Genomic DNA, 19,193 nt, shown 5'->3' on the forward strand with positions numbered 1-19,193 from the left:
AACTTCAGCAATCTGGTCGCTAAGGTCCAATTTACCCTAGAAACCATGGACTGATTTAAATGTTATACTGGATTATGAACAGGAGAGGCTTGAATAGAAAGAGGACTAATAAAAAGTAGCAACAACTATAAATGTGTAGCCTTACAGAGTATTTATTTTTAGATGGGGTCAGTGACCCCCTCATTTGAAAGCTGGAAAGAGTCAGAGGAAAAAAAGTCAAATAATTCAAAAACTATATAAAAAAATAATAATGAAGACCAATTGAAAAGTTGCTTAGAATTAGGGATGCACCAAATCCTGGATTCCCCCTTTTTCAGCAGGATTTGGATTCGGCCGAATCAAATCCGAATTTACATATGTAAATTAGGGGCAGGGAGGGAAATCACGTGACTTTTCATCACAAAAGAAGGAAATGAAAAAAATGTCCTTGCATATGTAAATTAGTGAGAATTAGAAAAAAAAGCAAGAAACTTTCTAAATACAAAATCTAATTTGCATATGTAAATTAGGATTCCGTCCGGTATTTGGCCGAATCTTTCACATAGGATTCGGGGATTTGGACGAATCCCAAATACTGGCTTTGGTGCATCCCTACTTTGACCACTTTATAACATACTAAAAGTTAACTTGAAGGTGAACCGCCGATTTAAAGTTACAAATTAAGTAATATAGATATATGTATTTCAGGTACAAATAGATTGTATAGTTAAACATGTAATTTAATTAGACGCTTACAGTAAAAACTCCACTTTCTGCGGCTGCAATAAACGGTATAAAAGCCAAATGAAGAGTTTTGTATAAATAGACTTTATTGAAGCCGGTGCCCCAGTGCTGAGGCTGATGTTTGGGTTTTACAGATGCACCAGTTGTAACATTTTTCACCAACTTCTAAAAGGAATGTCAACGGTTACAACAATCATGCGGAAAATGAGTCTGATCATATACAGGGATGTGCAACCTGCGGCACTGAGATAATGTATGTGAAGGGCCAGGCCATACCAAGGGGCATTTATATCATGTGTAGAAGGAATTAAAATACAGACAAACGTGCTGTTTTATACACCGTAGTGCACAATGGATTTATCAAGCGGTGTAATGATTTTATGTCTATGTATAGGCTTAATGGATGTGGCTTAAAAAGAACAGATACTGATACTTTTAAGTCATTCTTTACACTAGAAATTCTTTAAAGGAGAAGGAAAGGCATTTTCTACTTGCGGGTGCCAAATGTTATGCACCCCAAGTGATTATATTTACTTACTTGAAACCCTGGGTCGGTGCTCCTATCAGCAGAAAACTGCACCGGCCCGGGGTTATTCCAGTGAGCACCACAGAGTGATCCTCTTCCGGCTTCTTTCTTCTCGAGGCTGCGCATGAGCAGTAGAATGAAAAGTCAAACCCGTAGCTATTTCATTCTACTGCGCATGCGTCTGCTCCGGGAGATTTGAAGGAAGAAGAAGAAGCCAGAAGAAGATCACTCTGCGGTGCTCGCTGGTATAACCCCGGGCCGGTGCAGTTTTCTGCTGATAGGGGCACCGACTGGGGGGTGTCAGGTAAGAAGGGAAGGGATGACTTTTTGTCAGGAAGTAAATTTTTTTCCCCTTTCCGACCCCTAATTTGCACATGCATCAGAAACGTTACAGCATTTTTAATTGACTGTATTTAAAACGTTTCTTATCTCAGTATGCTGAAGCTTATATTAAATTTAAATTTTCGTGATAGTTCCCATTTGATCCATGGATTTCAATAAAGTTGTGCCACGTATGAAACCATGACAAATAATGGTGGGATTTTGGATGCAAGTTTGTAAAGGCAATTCTGTGCTCACAATTCATGGCATTATATGTATACCTTTTTTACAAGCACTTTTGGGTGTAAAATATTTCACTCCTTTATAAATAAGCCCCTGGGAGTCACCGGGTTTCCATTCACCATCTTGAGAGCCGCAGGTTACCCTCACACACACATATATATATTATTTTTTAGAAGCACTTTCAAACATTTCCAAAGAAATGCCTATAACAATGTTATATATAGAACTACTTCCGATTAACTGTTCCAGCACAAGCAACGGTGTCGACACAAAGGGGAGCCATAAATGTTGAATTTATGAAACAAGAACGTAATATTTACTGTAATGAAAAATTAAAAAGCTTTCAAATAAAGGCTGCCTCTGGACCACGACATAGTATACAAATGTATCTTCTTTCATTCGCTCAAACTGCTCTTCAGACAAGCTAAAACAAAAGACTCAGTACTGTGAATATTCCTTCGTCTGAAATTTGGCCACAATGCGCTCTAATTGCCTCTTTGCTTCACACTGAGGGAAGTTGCCCATGTCGTAATATTGAGCTGCGATTTTCACCAACCTGAAAAAGAAATGTTGACTTGGTGAGGAAAACATAACACAGAATTTGTAAAGCCAGAAATAAAGTTAAAAAAAAAAACTAAAAAAAAAAACAAAGGAAAAAAACAAGACAAGCTTTTAAGTGTCAAATAAGTTCAGCTTCCAACTTGGGGATTTGGGCAGGATTCAACCTTTTTCAGCAGGATTTGGCTGAAATGAATCCTAATTAGCATATGCAAATTAGGAGTGAGGAGGGAAATCGCGTGACTGTCACAAAACAAGGAATTAAACATGTTTTCCCCCTTCCCACCCCTAATTTGTATATGCAAATTAGGATTTGGATTGATAATCGGCCGAATCTTTCGCAAAGGATTCAGGGGTTCAATCCGAATCCAAAATCGTGGAGTCGGTGCATCCCTACTTCCAACAACAGTTCGGTTGGTTTCAGATTGTTCACCACAAATAAAGACTTTTTCCAATTACTTTCTATTTTCGTTGTGTAACTTTTTCTAATATTGATCATTTTACACTTTCTAAAGCAGCTGGGGGGGGGGGTCACAGACCCTGTAAACTGTTCTAAATTGATACATTATGGGGCAGATTTACTAAGGTAAGGCAAATTGAGTTTTTGAGTGTTTTTTTTTGGTCAAAACTTTTCGTGTTTACAATCAGCAGCTCTTATTTCGAAACCGAGATTTATCATCCCTTACACTGGAAGTAACTCGAATTCAATAGGTTGCCACCTAAAACCTGCCGAGTTCATGTAGAAGTCAATGGCAGAAGTAGCTGGTACTTGATCCAAACTAAGATATTAGTCTTTATTGGAAGCAACAGCAGCCTTTAAATCATTTTCTTAAGGTATCAAGACCCACATTTTGGAAAGATGTGTTATCTGGAAAATGAAGGCCGGGGTATATATATTTAAACTATGCAATGAGTTGTATGGGTTATAGTTTATATGTGGTTTACCATGGTAAATGTGATACAGGTATGGGATCTAGAAACCCGTTATCCAGAAAGCTCAGATAACAGGTCCCATTCCTGTATTATGATTTTTACTGCCTACCACTCCAGTTGGCTGATTTAATGTCAGGAAATCACTACGACTTACCATTCCGGCTTTATATCAGTACACGTGCGGATGTAGTTCTTTGTTGTGAGTACAAACTCATTGTACAGGACCCACTCGGGTTTGTGGTCGAGAACTGTTGAGGGATGCAGCTGCACCACCTGGTTGTCTTTCACCGTTAGGTAATGACCAGTTCTCTCCAAGTGTGCCACCTGGAGAAATTAAAAATACAAAAATTAAAGTCATTGTTATAAGTAAAACAATTTACCAAACAGTCACATTTTGTTGTGAAATAGTTCTACACTGGGTCTGATACTTAAGCCTATGGCACATGGGTAATACCTTTCTCTAATCATGATAGGTCAGTCTGCACTACAGATTCTAGAAAGCACAACTAACCTCCAAAACCCTCTGTTTGGTGAAACGTTTTTGGAATGTTTCAGCAATCGGACAAGAAATGAGTTTCTGCACATGTTAGTGCTTAAAGGGCATGTAAAGGCAAAAAATAATACTTTCTTTAATGAAAAAGAAACCTATCTCCAATATACTTTAATTAAAAAATGTGTACTGTTTTTATAAGAAACCTGACTGTATGCAGTGAAATTCTCCCTTCATTTACTGCTGTGGATAGGAATTGTCAGATGGTCCCTAACTGCTCTGCAGGGAAACAATCATACTTATGTACAGCAGGGGGAGCCCCTCCTTACTTCCCAGCCATGCAGAACTCAAGCAGTTTTGTTTGTTTCAATGTAGAGCAGTCAGCGACTGTCTAGAGATTTGTATTGGATTTTATTTTTGCCTTTACATCCTCTTTACAGTTTCCAACTCCAGCTGCAGGGACAAAGATCATGGAGCCTGATTTAAAGAGATAAACTGGGATTCTATTTGGAGGATTATTTTGCTGCAGCCACTGGTTCTGCAGAGTTGGAGAAAGTTTATATTAAACAATACAAAAACTATAAAATCCACATTAGATTACATGACAACACAGGACCCAGTGCAGTCTGTATATTCTAATTATTAATCAGTCTTGCTGTATTGGCTTCTGGCAGATATTATTTGACTTGTGCTGATAATTTATGATGATCCCTAAGCAGCCCAGATCACACTGAGCATGTGCACAGTCTTAGCCTTGCAAAGATGTTTAACAAAATTACAAGATGACAGACCCCTGTGGCCAATTTTGAAAGCATAAATGATTTGTTTGATTAGGCTTTGTGGTGCAGTAAGTTCATGTTTATGTTTAGTATACAAAATACAGCATTTCTAACCTTATTCTATTTTAGACTTTACTTCCACTTTAAGCTGAAAACAAGGTGTAAAAGCATGCAAAACGGTGTAATGCTGAAAAAAATACTTCTGTATAAGGATCCTGAATGCATGCAACTAAAAAGCTACAGGCACACAGGTAGAAAAGGGACTTTTAAATTTAAAATATTAAATTACATTTTTAAATAGACATAGAACAGGAAGTACTAAGAAGAGCATTAAACATTAACAATATATATCTGCTATGGGCACAAAAATTCCCTAATTCCCTATGCAGGCTCAAATCGATGGCAGGAACCTTGTAGATGACAGCTACTGATGGATTCATGCATGAAGAAACTGCAAGCTTAAAGGGGAACTATTGCGAAAATGAAAATTTAATAAAAGTTTCTTCATACTTCTAAATACAATAAATTAAAAATTGTGCACCGTTTCTGAAATAATCAAGTTTATCTTCACTATCCCTCTCTCAGCATCTGTTTCTCTTCATTTTGTCTTCATGCAGCAGTTGGGTGTCAGATATTCATTGACAGTTAGATCCAATATATATTATAGGAGGGCTCCCTTTCTTAGCAGATGTATTAGAGCTCACTCAAATAACGGATTTCAGTACAAACAAAATAACTGCCTTTTGCACAAATTCTGCATGTAGAGAGACAGGATTTCTGGTGATTTTAATAGAATGAGCTCTAACACATCTTCCAGGCAAAAGGAGCCCCCCTATAAGATATATTGGATCATTCATGAGATACCCAACTCCTGAATGAAGACAGAATGAAAAGAAACAGATGCGGGGAGAGGAATAGTGAAGATCAATTTGATTATTTCAGAAACAGTATAGAATTTTTCATTGATTGTATTTAGTTTCGTATTTCAGTATGCTGAAGCTTATTAAATTTTTATTTTCGCGATAGTTCTCCTTTAAGTCCTTGATGATCCTAAACAAATAAGTGATCTCTAGAGCACAATCATACCCTAAATACAATGAAACGCCAGGTCTAGGTACTGGATACAAAACCTGGTTCCGCTTCTCAATGTATAATTGTGTCATGCTTCAAATATGCCTGGACAATTGCTTATAGACAGTGCAACAACAGACTAATCACAAACAGCTAAAGGCATCTTATAATTAACCCCTAGCTCCTACTCCCCCACGCTCCCCAAGAAACTCCTAGGAAAAACAGCAGGTTTTCATATCAAGCGAATCGGCTGTATCGGAGGTGACATGCTTGACAATGTGCCAGATGCTGGGAGATTTAATCAGATTATACAAGAAGCTCAATAGCAAACACAAACATGAGTAAACATGCAGGCGAGGAGCTTCCCCATCACTTGTGGAGACAAGATCCATTTTTCAAGTTAATTGCCTACATTCTAAAAGTCTCCTGCACTAACAAATGAATCCCTAGAAGAGAGTATGATGCAGATTAAGCATCTTCTAATAATTCACACAGCTTCCCCCGCTCACTATACTAATTAACTTCCACCAAATGCAGGGCTAGACAACCTGTGACCTTCTAGATGTTGTACGACTGCAATTCCCAGAATTCCACCAACACAGCGGGGATGCTGGGATGTGCTGTTCTACGTCCAGATGGGCTGCATATTGCACAAGGAAGACCATAAAGATTTGCGCTTTAAAGATATGGTAATGGGAAAAAAAATTCAAAACTCATCAGTTAATAGTGCTGCTCCAGCAGAATTCTGCAATGTAATCAGTTTCTCAAAAGAGCAAACAGATTTTTTTTATATTTAATTTTGAAATCTGACATGGGGCTAGACATATTGTCGGTTTCCCAGCTGCCCCCAGTCATGTGACTTGTGCTGTGATAAACTTCAGTCACTCTCAACTGCAAGTTGGAGTGATATCACCCCCTCCCTCCCCCAGCAGCCTAACATAACAATGAAAAGGTAACAACATAGCAGCTCCCTAAAGGTGGCCATTGACGCATAGATAATATCGTACAACATTCGGTGCGTGTATGGTGGGAAAAGACTCCCGATATCGACAGAAGACTTGGATAGGTCAGCTCGACCAATGGTCTGGATGGAAAATTTTAATCGAGTGCCTTTGAAGGGACTCAAACATCAGCCATTGTTAGTGCTGAATCATCAGATACAATTCTATTGTTTCTACCTGTATATCTGACGATTCATCTGAACACGTGTGTATTGAAACGAACGATCTTTCTTGGAAAGATCTTTTCCAAGAAAGATCGTAATTGTTATGTCTATGACCACCTTCACACAAGATAACAGCTGCCTGGTAGTTCTAAGAACAGCACTCAATTGTAAAATCCAGGTCCCACTGCGACACATTCAGTTACATTGAGTAGGATAAACAACAGCCTGCCAGAAAGCAGTTCCATCCTAAAGTGCTGGCTCTTTCTGAAAGCACATGACCTGAGATGGCTGCCTACACACCAACATTACAACAATTAAAATACACTTGCGGGTTCAGGAATGACATTTTATATTGTAGAGTAAACAGTGTAATTTAGAAATAAAAACGACATCATAAAAATCATGACAGAATCCCTTTAACGTACCTGCATAAAATAACCAGTAACCAAAGCTTTCCTGATATTAATGTAATAATCTCTGCTTGTAAAATCGGTGCTTCTTCGCGGCAAGTTAAATCTGTCCATGATTCGTGACAGCTGCTGCCGTACATTGTCTGCCGACATCAGGGATCTGTAGTTAATGAAGTTGTCATAACACCACTGAGATGACTCGTGATCTGGAGGAAGACAAAAAAGGGGGAAAAAGGGACCTTGATTTTTATAAACAGAACATAGTTAATCTTTTATACAGAGAAGGAACTTGTTTTAAACCTTTTTTTGTATCCAATGATGATAATGTTATAAGGTGCTTGCGTTACAGATGGCGGCACTTGTGCATATCAAGCTAGCCAATGATAAACAAAATAAATCATCCTCCTCTGCTGCTGAAACTACAGGAGCCATGGATAGAGCTGCCAAGTTCATTAGACCTTTCTGAGCAAGTGCATGCCTGCAGACGTGACGTTCATTTGCACACAGAGAACACCTAAATCGGTTGTTTATTTTTTAGGTAGTTCCTTTGCTTTCCAATTACTTTATCTAGCTATTTAATTTGAAAGGAAAATATTCACCTTAGTTGCTGGTGTTTATCGTGCATTTATTGGCCCTTGAAGAGCATTTTGCCTCAGCCATGGACACGACAGAGTAAATAAACATGAGGCATAGTACTTAAAGGGCATCTAAACCCTAAAAAATATTTAAAGGTCAACTTACTCAGGGTGCTTCTCTGGGCACTTGCAATATACTTTTATTTCTATTTTTTGAGATATTTTTACTGCCAATACCAGGAGGTTGGCTTAACTTAGTCAGCAACCCTATGGTTAACCAAACCAAGTAAGTGCATTGATAATTAGATGCACACACCCTTTCCCTCTCTTCCTCTAACTCCCCCTCGCTCCCTCTAAATCCCCCTCGCTCCCTCTCTCTCCCTCTATTTTGCTCCCTCGCTCCCAGCTGCTGAGGTGAAGCCTGCCGAGCAGTATAAAACTGATAATACTTTGAAAACCGCTAAAAATAGAAAACACAAACTAAAAAAAAAAAAATAGAAAATACATGTTTCTGTCCCTCTAAGTTTAAATCAAACATTTAGATCCCCTTAACAGCCACATTAAAAAGGACAACCCAACTATAACAGGGTACCTATATACAGGTATGTTACCATTATCCAGAATTCTCAGGATCTGGGCTTTTCCAGACAACAGATCATTCTGTAATTTGGATCTTCATACTGTATTATTATTAGAAAATAATGTAAGCATTAAATAAACACAATAGCCTGGTTTTGCTTCCAATAAGGATTAATTATATGTTAGTTTGGATCAAGTACAAGCTACTGTTTTATTCTTACAGAGAAAAAGGAAATTGTTTTTAAAAATTTTGATTATTTGGAAAAAATGGAGTCTATGGGTGACGGCCTTTCTGTAATGTGCAGCTTTCCGGATAACGGATCCCATACCTGTACTTGCCCAGGCTACTTTATCACGTCTTACACCACTTTGCACATATATCACTGCAGACACAAGCTCACTCACATTTTAGCTACAGAGGTTAAACGAGAATGAGAGATAAAAGTGCACTCACTCTGTTTGAAAGCGTGGTATACGTTCAGCAGCGTCAAATGATCACCGTCGATGTGGGCAAACCTCATCTTCGACTCATCGGCAGCTTTCTTGACTTCCGTGGGACGAATGAAACACTGTGGGACTAAACAAGGTTGGTATGGGCCCAACACAAATGCCCATATCGATGAGTCACGCATTCACTGATAGAGGAACAAGGCCTAGCTAGGTCAGTTCACAGAGCATAGGGCAGGGCAGGTTTCCAACTGCATCATGGGCTGTTTACTACCTCTCTTTGGTACACCTAACCACATCTGGAAGACAAGAGGGGTTCAAAACTAACAAGCACCTGATTATGTATATGCTGAACTTAGCCAAGTTATAAACATAACACAGCCATCATGGGAGCTCGCTAGCTTTGAGTCACGTCAGTTAGGAATAATGGCTGTTATCTAGGGACAGCAGGATCGATCGGAATAATTTGAAATGGATAGCCAAAGTATAAAACATGCAGCTGGGCATGATCGGGGAGTCCCCCCATTTCACAAGGGATATTGCTACAAAAAGGTTTTAGTTTTAGGACTGAACAAAGTAAAAAAAAAAAAAAAACCTTGGCAAAGGTTGAATTACTGTGGTGGTGGCAGTAGTAGTGAATTTGAAAAAGACACATACACAATTCTGGGGGCAAACACTGAAGCTGAAATGCCGCACAGATCAACTGTTCAACAGAAAAGGACTGCCATAATGCAAGGATAAACAATACACTGCTTTCACATAATATCTTAAGAATACCCAAACAAGAGGGGCAAGTAAAATATGAGGGGGGGGGGGTGTCTCAGGATAATGGCACAATGAATGCCATGTTTAGGTATCCTAGCAACACAGTGCCAAAGCATCTGAAACTACCCACTTGCTTACAGAAACCACAGGCAGGCATGTCAAGATAGTTGCATGGACTGCCATGTTTTAAAGGACATGTAAACCCCCCTGGCAAAAATGTTATCACTGAAGAGCCTCTTTGAAATCTCTAAATACCTGCCACTCTGGTTGTTAAAAGGTTAATAGTAAGGCTGCAGCATCCCCTTAATCACTTAGGATTCCTCTGCTCCTCTTACCCACTCTGCCCCCTCCCTCAGGAACTTCCTTTGGCTGATGGCTACAGAGCACGCTCAGTTCCTCTCAACTTAAGATTACTAAACACACCCTCCAGTCTAGCAGCCAATGAAGAGATGGCATTGCTGGTTCCCATAGAAACTCTGCTCTACCTGTCCGCTCCTATTTTTAAATTCTAACCCACTCTCCTGATCTCAGAGTAACCATTACAGTGCTCAATCCAAGCAGGACTTGTTATAGTAAATTCTGCCTGTGTTAGCCTGCATTCTTTAATTGCTTAAACTTTACATCGCATTTGTGCTGTTTGCAGATATAAATGCACTGATTATGTGTAGAAGGGAAAAAGGCCGCCGGATGAAAGCTGCTATTTGCTTTGGGAAAATGTGAGGACGCTGGCAAACGGAGGAAATGTATTCAGTAAAAATAATGCCATTTGGGTGGAAGAGATGTGCCCAACTTATATACATGGTAGGAAAATGTAGGCTTTACATGTCCTTTAAGGCAAATATTGTCAAGCGTATGGAAAGAAATGGGGGGGGGGCTTATATTGACTGCATGGTTTTGGCTCTGAAGCTGCTCAGTAGACCATATGCCATTAGCATGACCATATCTACATCACAGACTTGTGTGGCGCACCATCAGACTTGCTTACATTTTCTGCATTCAGCATCGGTGTTTGCTCCTGCGAGTACAGATCCATGGGGCAGTATTCAAGCAATACTACATTATGTGCAGTGGTACACACAAAAATGCAACGGATAAAATCCGCTGGTATGTACCCTTATATCAAGGGAATGCTGAGGAATAGGAAGCAGCATTATAGGATATCCAAATGCACTGCTAATCAAACCCAGTGTAGGAGTGCAACATTCCCCGATAGGGTCAGCTATATCCCGAAATAAATGCTTTAGAATCGCACTCAAAGAGCATATTGCATGCTGTGAAAATTCTTTTATTGCCGACTACCAATATACGACATGTTTCGGGCCTTTATCAAGTGCACATAAGCCATGAAACATGTCGTGTATTGGTAGTCGACAATGAAAGACTTTTCTCAGCATGTGACATGCACTTGGAGTGCTCTCCTCAATTTCCAAGATTTTAAAGAATAGGAGGCAGCCCAGCAAGGACATTTATAAAAGTGACTATCCCTTAATTTTCATACTGACTTGTGGGCTTTATCTCCAGTGGTGCACACAGTAGGCTGCATTCCCAAACACACACAGCGGGGCGGATGAGAGCTCAATAATTAGCAAGTTCTGGGGCATTCAGAATGTCTAAGATTGGACTCAAAGTTAAAGGGGAAGTTCACCTTTCAACACTTTTTTCAGTTCAGTTGGTTTCAGATAGATCACTAGAAATAAAGACTTTTTCCAATTACTTATTACTATTTTTTGTGTAACTTTTTCTGATATTGAAGTGTAAAGTGTCATTTTCACCTTCTAAAGCAGCTCTGGGGGGAGAGGGGGGTCAATTTTGTCAAAACAGTAAAAAAATAAAAAATGTAAAGTAATTGGGGGAAAAAAAAAAAAAGACCATTTCTGGGGAACAATCTGAAAACAATTGAACTGGAAGAATAAAAAAAAAAAGGTTTGGACAACCCCTTTAAACAATGCCTTTAGGTGCATGAAAGATAACAAAATGAATACACTATGCTACTACCACCTCCACAGAAGCACACTTAGAAAAACAAAGATTCTGCCCTGCCCATCTGCTCTGAGCCTGAAAAATCTGAATTTGAGGGGGGAAACAAAAGTTATATTTTGCCGCTCATTCTTAATCAAATGAATTAAGTAACCTGATAGCATAATTGAAACAAGGTCTGGGTAGAAAAAAACATTTCCTCCCGTAACCCTCAACACTAATATTGTGCTTTTCTATGGAAAACTCTTTATTAATGGTATGATTGCAAGCGTTTCCTGTTGGATGTCACAGCACAAGTGAGACATCCCTGATTCAGAAGCTTTTAGTATTAGTTCAATGTCCCACACATTCATCTGTCCATTGGTAAGCAATAGCAAATCAGTGTTCAGCATCACTTATGGACAGAAATGTGAGGCATGTAAAGAACAGTGTTACTCCAGAAGAGTTATTATGGCCACACACATTAACATCCACTTGTTAGCCGAGGTTACCAGATCTTTGCCTGATTGGACTCACCCACAGTGAGACATCATTATTATTATTATTATTATTATTATTATTATTATTATTAATAGTTATTTATGCAGGCCTAGTGAAATAGATCAACGTCAGCATGCCAATGGTCTATGGCCAGATCTCCATTGGAGGGACACAATCTGCCAACTGGGTATAAAGGAGCCTATGTATGGCCATTTAGACTTGTTACCCATAAGATTTAAAACAGGAACTATACAAAATTAAAAACTAAAGAACAAAGTCTGCACCATTTAGCATGCAGAGCCCTTTTCAGGACATTACCTCTATGAGGCATAAACACTGGCCAGCTGGAATCTTCTTGTCCACCAATCCTATTCTTGCTTTACACAGCTCCTTTCCTACCCAGCTACCTACTTGCACTTTCAGCTTCCTTTAGGAGGAGATGCTTGAACATTATGTGCCCTACTATTACCTGACAACATGGCTGTTATGGATAAGATCTCATTAGAGCAGTTGTAGTCGCAACTGGCGATAACCATCTTGGCCAGCTGTGGGTCCAGTGGGAATTCCGCCATCATAGATCCCAACTCTGTCAGGTCTCCGTCATCGTTTAAGGCAGCTAGGTAGTTCAAAAGTTCCAGGGCACGCATTAAAGTTTCAGGAGCTGAAACAAATTGAAAACATTTTAAGCAATCCAATCATCAGTTGTTTCATTTGCTACAGTTATGACTGGAAACAGATGGTCTGAAGAGGCATACAATCACAAATATGTTTGTGTGTGTAACACCAAAGGCGAACTAAACCCCACCTAGTAATAAAAGCACCCCCCTTAAAGTAGAAGGAAAGCTACGGAGGCATTTTATTGCCAGTAGATTAGCTGCAATAGTTCAAGCTAGAATGCTATATTTATTCTGTAGAATGCTTTACCATACCCGAGTAAAAAGCTCTAGAAGCTCTCTGTTTGTTTAGGATAGCAGCTGCAGTATTAGCTTGATGTGACATCACTTCCTGCGGAGTCTCTGCCTGTTCACTCATAGCTCTGAGCTCAGTTTACAGCAGAGAAGGGGGGGGAGCAAACTGAACATGCTCACGCCCGGGGCAAGGAGGTTTAAGATGAAGGCAGGAAGTCTGATACAGAAGCCCAAGTGTACACAATAGAAGGAAAGAAATGCAGTGTTTATTTTGACAGAGGACTCAGAGCAGCATTACTTTGAGGGTTTACTGGTATATTTAGGTGGACCTTTCTGATAATGCTTACTTAGTTTTACCTTTCCTTCTCCTTTAACTGCCTAACATAGCCCGTCTCTCCCTCCCCGCACTGTGCAGTAGTCAAAAATGTGCCCCTGAAAAAAACAGACCCTAAAACGTAGCACAGCAGAGTTCCTGGCCGCCATCTTTTGCCCGTTCGCTTTCTTTCAGGTCTCTTCACCGACATGAAGCCTGCGGAAGCATGCATAGCAGGGCCTAATCAGGAATGCACATTCTCCCACAGGCTTTGTGTCGGTGATGAGAAAGGAACAGAATGCGAACAGGCAGAACTCTGTTGCTCTGCATTTTAGGGTCAAGTTTTTTTTCAGGGGTATCTTTTTGATTTATGCACAGTGCAGGGAGGGATGGGGGTTTAGTTCTCCTTGAAGTGCCATCATATTCCTTAGCTCTATACAATAAGAACGTCATATTGGCCGACAGATAGTTTGCCTCTTTGTCTGAAGACTACAAAACCTAGACTCTCCATTCTCTAACATCAGAAGATTAATGATATTACTGCAGAACTTCTATGGCCGGTACACAATCATTACCCACCTGGAGGGTCCATGAAATCAAAATGAACCAAATCATCAATGCCAAGTTTCTTTAGCTGCAATACTACGGAACCCAAATTGGACCTCAATATTTCAGGGTAAGTATTGTCCTGTGAAAGAAATACATGGAAATTAGCACAGCATTCCATTTAAAGCAAGAATGGTATGATCATCAGCTCATGGAGCACAATAGTTGCGTCACATATGTGATAGGAGCGATAAAAGTATATACATATTCTCACACAAAGTCTGGATCTATAAACGCCTACAAAAAATAGGAAATAGGCGGCAAATATCCCATTTCATTAGAATATAGGTTATAAACCTAGAGCGGTGGAATCCATGAACATTTGACACAATTAGGCACTACAACCATTGCACTCTACACAGCTTATCTATTTTATATTGAAAGTATTATAAACATAAGGCTCAGGTCCACCTTTACCATATGATTTCCTTTAAAAAGGTCATTCGGATGATCTAAACATTTAGAGATCCAACACAAACACTTAATGCTCTACATAAAGCAATGCACCTGCATTTCCGTTTTGTAAGCCTTCTCTGTATAAAGCCGGAAGCACTTGCCAGGACGGGTACGACCAGCACGACCGGCTCTTTGTTGTGCTGAAGCTTTGCTGATGGCAGTAACCAGGAGAGATTCCACTCGAATTCGAGGATTATATACCTATTACAAAAAAAAATTTAAAAATGAAAAGCCCAGTATGACATAAGGACACAATTTATACTCTTCTATTGTTTTCATTGCTACATTTATGCATAAAACATAAGACATTCCATTGGTACATGTAAAAAAGGGGGTGGGTAGGATTTGGGGAGGTAGCTATGAAACAGTACCTTTTGCTTGGCAAAACCAGGATCGATCACAAACACAACCCCGTCTATAGTTAAAGATGTTTCAGCGATGTTAGTGGAAACTACGACCTGGGGAGGGAAAAAAAATTGTTACTGATTTAATACTAGCAACATATTGCAAGGAAGACTGGAATTTAAAATGCATGCTAAAAGTATTAATGCCAATTCCTATTGCTTTTAACCAATTCTAACCTCTTTATGGTCATTACAGTTTAAGGGGATCTGTCATCTGAAAAAATGATTCCAAATCCTATATTATCACATTAGTTAAGAACAATTAAAAATTTATTTACACTATATAAATTATTTGAATCTTGTTTCCATCAGTCTGGGAACTCAATTATAGCAAGCAGGCAGGAGCCATTTTGTGGACACTGTTATTAAGACAAGCCTTGTATCAATTCAGAATCTTGTTTGTTTACCAGAATGGGGGACCTGATGTCCATCCCCATGCCCTGGTTACACAATTAAATGGTAAAGAGAATGGGGGAATGTGGGGAGAGCAGTGACATCTAGGAAGTGCTGAATGGAAAGTGAAAGTAATTGTCTGCCTCGCCTCTATGTCTAAGGCATAGAGAAGGGGCAGGTAATATTTGATTGACAGCTGAGATTTTCAAACGAGTTTACAACAGCTATGAATGCTTTAATAAAAAAAGAATTTCAATGTCATGTTTAATTTGAAAATGGACTTCTTATACAGCTTTTCATGTCTGGGTGACAGGTCCGCTTTAATGTAATTGCAGTGCACATCAATACGTAGAGAAAGAGAATTGAGAGGATAAACCCGTACAACTCACTGTACTGAGGGGTGGTACCTGCACAAATTGTATGGGAGGGAATTCACAAAATATTGAGACAAAATAAAAGGAGCTAAAAGTGTCAGATTTCCCACCAAATTCACAAAGCTTTATCTCCACTTTTGTGAATTTGTCTTTTAAACACAGACAGTTTTTAGATTTTGTCTTTTGCACGACATTTTTCCTGAATTTGTCTTTAGCTCTTACTACACCAGTCAGGCAGCCATCAAATTGGTATTTTTTGGGTTTATTTTACCTAGGAAAATTATAAATCTTTTTTTTTTTTTTTCAAGCTTTCTAAATCTGCCTACATGTTTGTGTAATTCCACTTCTGTAACAAGATATAATGGTCTAAATACGAGAAATTCTATTCTGCATAATATAGGGAATTGGATCATAAATATATTTTATTATCTTAGCTCAAGTATCTAATTGCTGCTAAAATTAAAAATGGCTGGGAGGCTTTACTTTTCCTTTAGATAATATATTCACTCAAATTGCTAATATTGCCTCATTCATGAAGATAAAACTAGTAAAATAATGCAAGTGTGAGTTAAAAACTTTTTACAAATAAAATAGTACAAAACATACTTTTTGTTTAATCGTTTTTTTTTTCTACTTGTTTTGTTAAGGAGGCTTTTACACCTATAGGGTTAGACACAAACTTGTGCCCCGCCCCGACTATAAAATGCGAATCCCTATTAATATGCGAATGATTCCCCAATGGGGCACCTACAAGAGGTGTGAAATGAGGATTGGCTGAACCAAAGCAGAGCAATTTGACACATGGGGAAGAGTTATACTGAGCTTTTAAAATGTCGGGAGAAAATGGCGTTTAAAATGTAGTTTTTGCTTCATTTTTATGCCGTTCAAAAGACAATTTTATAAAAGTGTCTGTAAACCGTATTTCTTTCACTAAAATATGAAAAGTGGCGGTTGAGTTGGAATTTAGGCAGATTTCTGTTTGTGAATATAGAGAAAGTATTTTACTCCAGTTTACCACCACTTTTACTCTACACTTTTGTGAATCCCCCCCATGTGTTTACCAAGAGTTCGAGAGTCTTTGTATGCCCCACTCTCTACCCACAGACCACATATTCCAGGTAGTTATGTCAGCTTTTGATCCAAATAAAGAGTGTGTGATTAAGAGATGAAGTGATTTAGTGAATGAGAACATGCTGAATTACAAAGTATTCCCCAGATGAGAGTGGTAAATGCAGAGTAATTAAAATAAAGACCCTAGAGGGCAGATTTATTAAGGGTCGAAGTGAAAATTCAAATTCTTTTTTTTTTTTTTGTCAAAACTCACAAATTCGAACTGTGAACTCGATTTGAGTTTTAATTAGAATTTCGCGCGATTTATCATACTCTGGCCCTTTAAGAACTCAAATTAGACTATTTGCCATCTTAACTCTGCCGAATTGCTGTATAAACCAATGGGAGAGTTCCAGGAATCGATTTGGTTTGCAGCCTTCCTGACATTCGCGTTTTTGTTTTTCAGAGAAAAAAAAAATTTTTTTTTTTTTCAATTCGAGTTTTTCTAATTTGAATTCAATTCGATTAGGCCAATTCAATTCGTCTGAGCTGAGAAATTTTGATTTCAATAAATTTCTAATGGTCGAATTTCGAGCTTCTGGGAGTTTTAAAGAACTCGCATGAATTCGAAATTCGACCCTTTATAAATGTGCCTCTCAATCGACCCTTTATAAATGTGCCTCTCAATGTTGTATTCAGAGACAATTATGGAATATGGACAAAAGCTGAATAATAATAATAAAACGCTGGTCAGGCCTTATAGGATTAAAATACAAGTCTGCAGCACTAAGCACGGACTGTGTTTGTTGTTTGCAGCATGACCATTTCATTAATGGATAGTTTACACGGACATACCTGCATTTGTGATGAGGTTTAAATTAATTTACTGCCATAACAAAAATCTTAACATGCTTTTATTAATCTGCAGCAAACACACCTGAATCACACAGAGTAGAACAAACTCCAATTTTATGGGCTGCTATTCATTTGAAATCATGGGTCAGTTGGTTTAGGTTTTGTAAAGGAAAAAATAAAGTTGCGGAAAATTTCATTCAACGTGTTACAGATTAAAGGAGAAACTTAAAGGTGTTCACTTTTAAAGGGGTTGTTCACCTTCCAAACACTTTATTCAGTTCAGTTTTCAGATTGTTCCCCAGAAATAAAGACGTTTTTCAATTACTTTCCATTACTTATTTTTTAACTGTTTTTCCAAAATCTAAGTGTAAAGTTGAATGTTCGTGTCTCTGGTTTTTGAGTCTGGCAGCTCAGTAATTCAGGTGCAGATTCTGAACGGTTACAATTTTACAACATTTAGTTCATCCATTTCTCAGCAGCATCTCTGGAGTATTAGCAACTATTGTATCAATTCTAACAGCTGCCTGTAATGAAACCCAGAGATTCTGCTCAACAGGGACTAATAAGAAATGTATCAACTAAATGTATCAATTTAGAACAGTTTACAGCAAGGGTCCCCAACCGCCGGGCTGGGCTTTTCTTTCAGCAGCTCTCCAGTTTGCACTTTCTGAAACGTGGTTGCTATGGTCAAAGTTTCCTTAGCAACCATACACTGATTTAAATACAAGACTGGGATATCAATAGGACAGGGCCTGAGTAGAAAGATGAGTAATAAAATGTTTACAGAGCATTTGTTTTTTTGGATGGGGTCAGTGACCCCCATTTGTAAGCTGGAAAGAGTCAGAAGATGACTGCAAATAATTAAATAAAATAAAAAAAGTTATAAAACTATAAAAAAATAAGTAATGGAGACTAATTGGAAAGTTGTTTAGAATCGGTCATTCAATAACATGCTAAAAGTTAACTTAAAGGTGAACCGCTCCTTTAGCAGAAAATTGATATCCTCATAATGGGGTTACCAATTAGGCACTAACTAGCAGTCAAGAAGTTGAAATCTCACGACTCACTTTTCTTCCTATTGCTCCACTAGGTTTCTTGGGTGGTGGTGGCTCAAATATTCTTTGCTGTTGCTGGGGTGGGAGGGTTGAATATAAAGGAATGATTTTGATGTCTCCAACTTCAGGGCCCAAGTCATCGATTTCCCGTTTGATTCTCTTGCACGCCTCATCAATTTCCTAACAGAAAAAAAAAAAAAGCAAGGACAAATCTCACTCTAAGGCTTGCTCTACCTTTGTTTTCTATTCAAGTCAACGAAAGGCAGCAGGTGGCAATAACAGGCTTCACAAAGTGTGTTATTTTTGCTTTATATATTTATAATTTATGTATACAGGTATGATCAGTTTTCCGGAAACCCCTTATCCAGAAAGTTCCGAATTACGGAAAGGCCGTCTCCCATAGACTCCATTATAATCAAATAATTTCCTTTTTCTCTGTAATAATAAAACAGTAGCTTGTACTTAATGCAAACTAAGATATAATTAATCCTTATTGGAGGCAAAACCAGCCTACTGGGTTTATTTAATTTTTACATGATTTAAACTTAAGGTATGAAGATTCACATTACGTAAAGATCCGTTATACGGAAAACCCCAGGTCCAGAGCATTGGATAACAGATCCCATATTGGTTTTAGGAATGACATTTTACATTGTAGAGTGAATTATTTGCAGTTTAAAAATCACGACAAAATCCCTGATAGAAAATAATTAAATGCTCTAAATGCCCCCAGTATA

The 19,193-nt window shown here is 38.5% G+C and overlaps 1 protein-coding gene across 1 annotated transcript in view; it reads right to left on the reverse strand.

Annotated features, from left to right (window-relative positions):
- Positions 1-791: 791 nt before the first annotated feature.
- Positions 792-19,193, reverse strand: part of dhx15.L (DEAH-box helicase 15 L homeolog) — a 40,664-nt gene continuing 22,262 nt past the window's right edge. Inside the window, exons 6-14 of the mRNA XM_041588301.1 lie at positions 18,469-18,636; positions 14,697-14,783; positions 14,377-14,526; positions 13,843-13,951; positions 12,512-12,703; positions 8,828-8,950; positions 7,235-7,425; positions 3,459-3,628; positions 792-2,369 (exon numbers count right to left, since the gene is read on the reverse strand). Of these exons, the coding sequence (XP_041444235.1) occupies positions 2,252-2,369; positions 3,459-3,628; positions 7,235-7,425; positions 8,828-8,950; positions 12,512-12,703; positions 13,843-13,951; positions 14,377-14,526; positions 14,697-14,783; positions 18,469-18,636 (1,308 nt within the window). The 3' untranslated portion in view covers positions 792-2,251. The remainder of the gene's footprint in view (positions 2,370-3,458; positions 3,629-7,234; positions 7,426-8,827; positions 8,951-12,511; positions 12,704-13,842; positions 13,952-14,376; positions 14,527-14,696; positions 14,784-18,468; positions 18,637-19,193) is intronic.

This window comes from Xenopus laevis, chromosome 1L (assembly GCF_017654675.1).
Source record: "Xenopus laevis strain J_2021 chromosome 1L, Xenopus_laevis_v10.1, whole genome shotgun sequence".
Lineage (NCBI taxonomy): Eukaryota > Metazoa > Chordata > Amphibia > Anura > Pipidae > Xenopus > Xenopus laevis.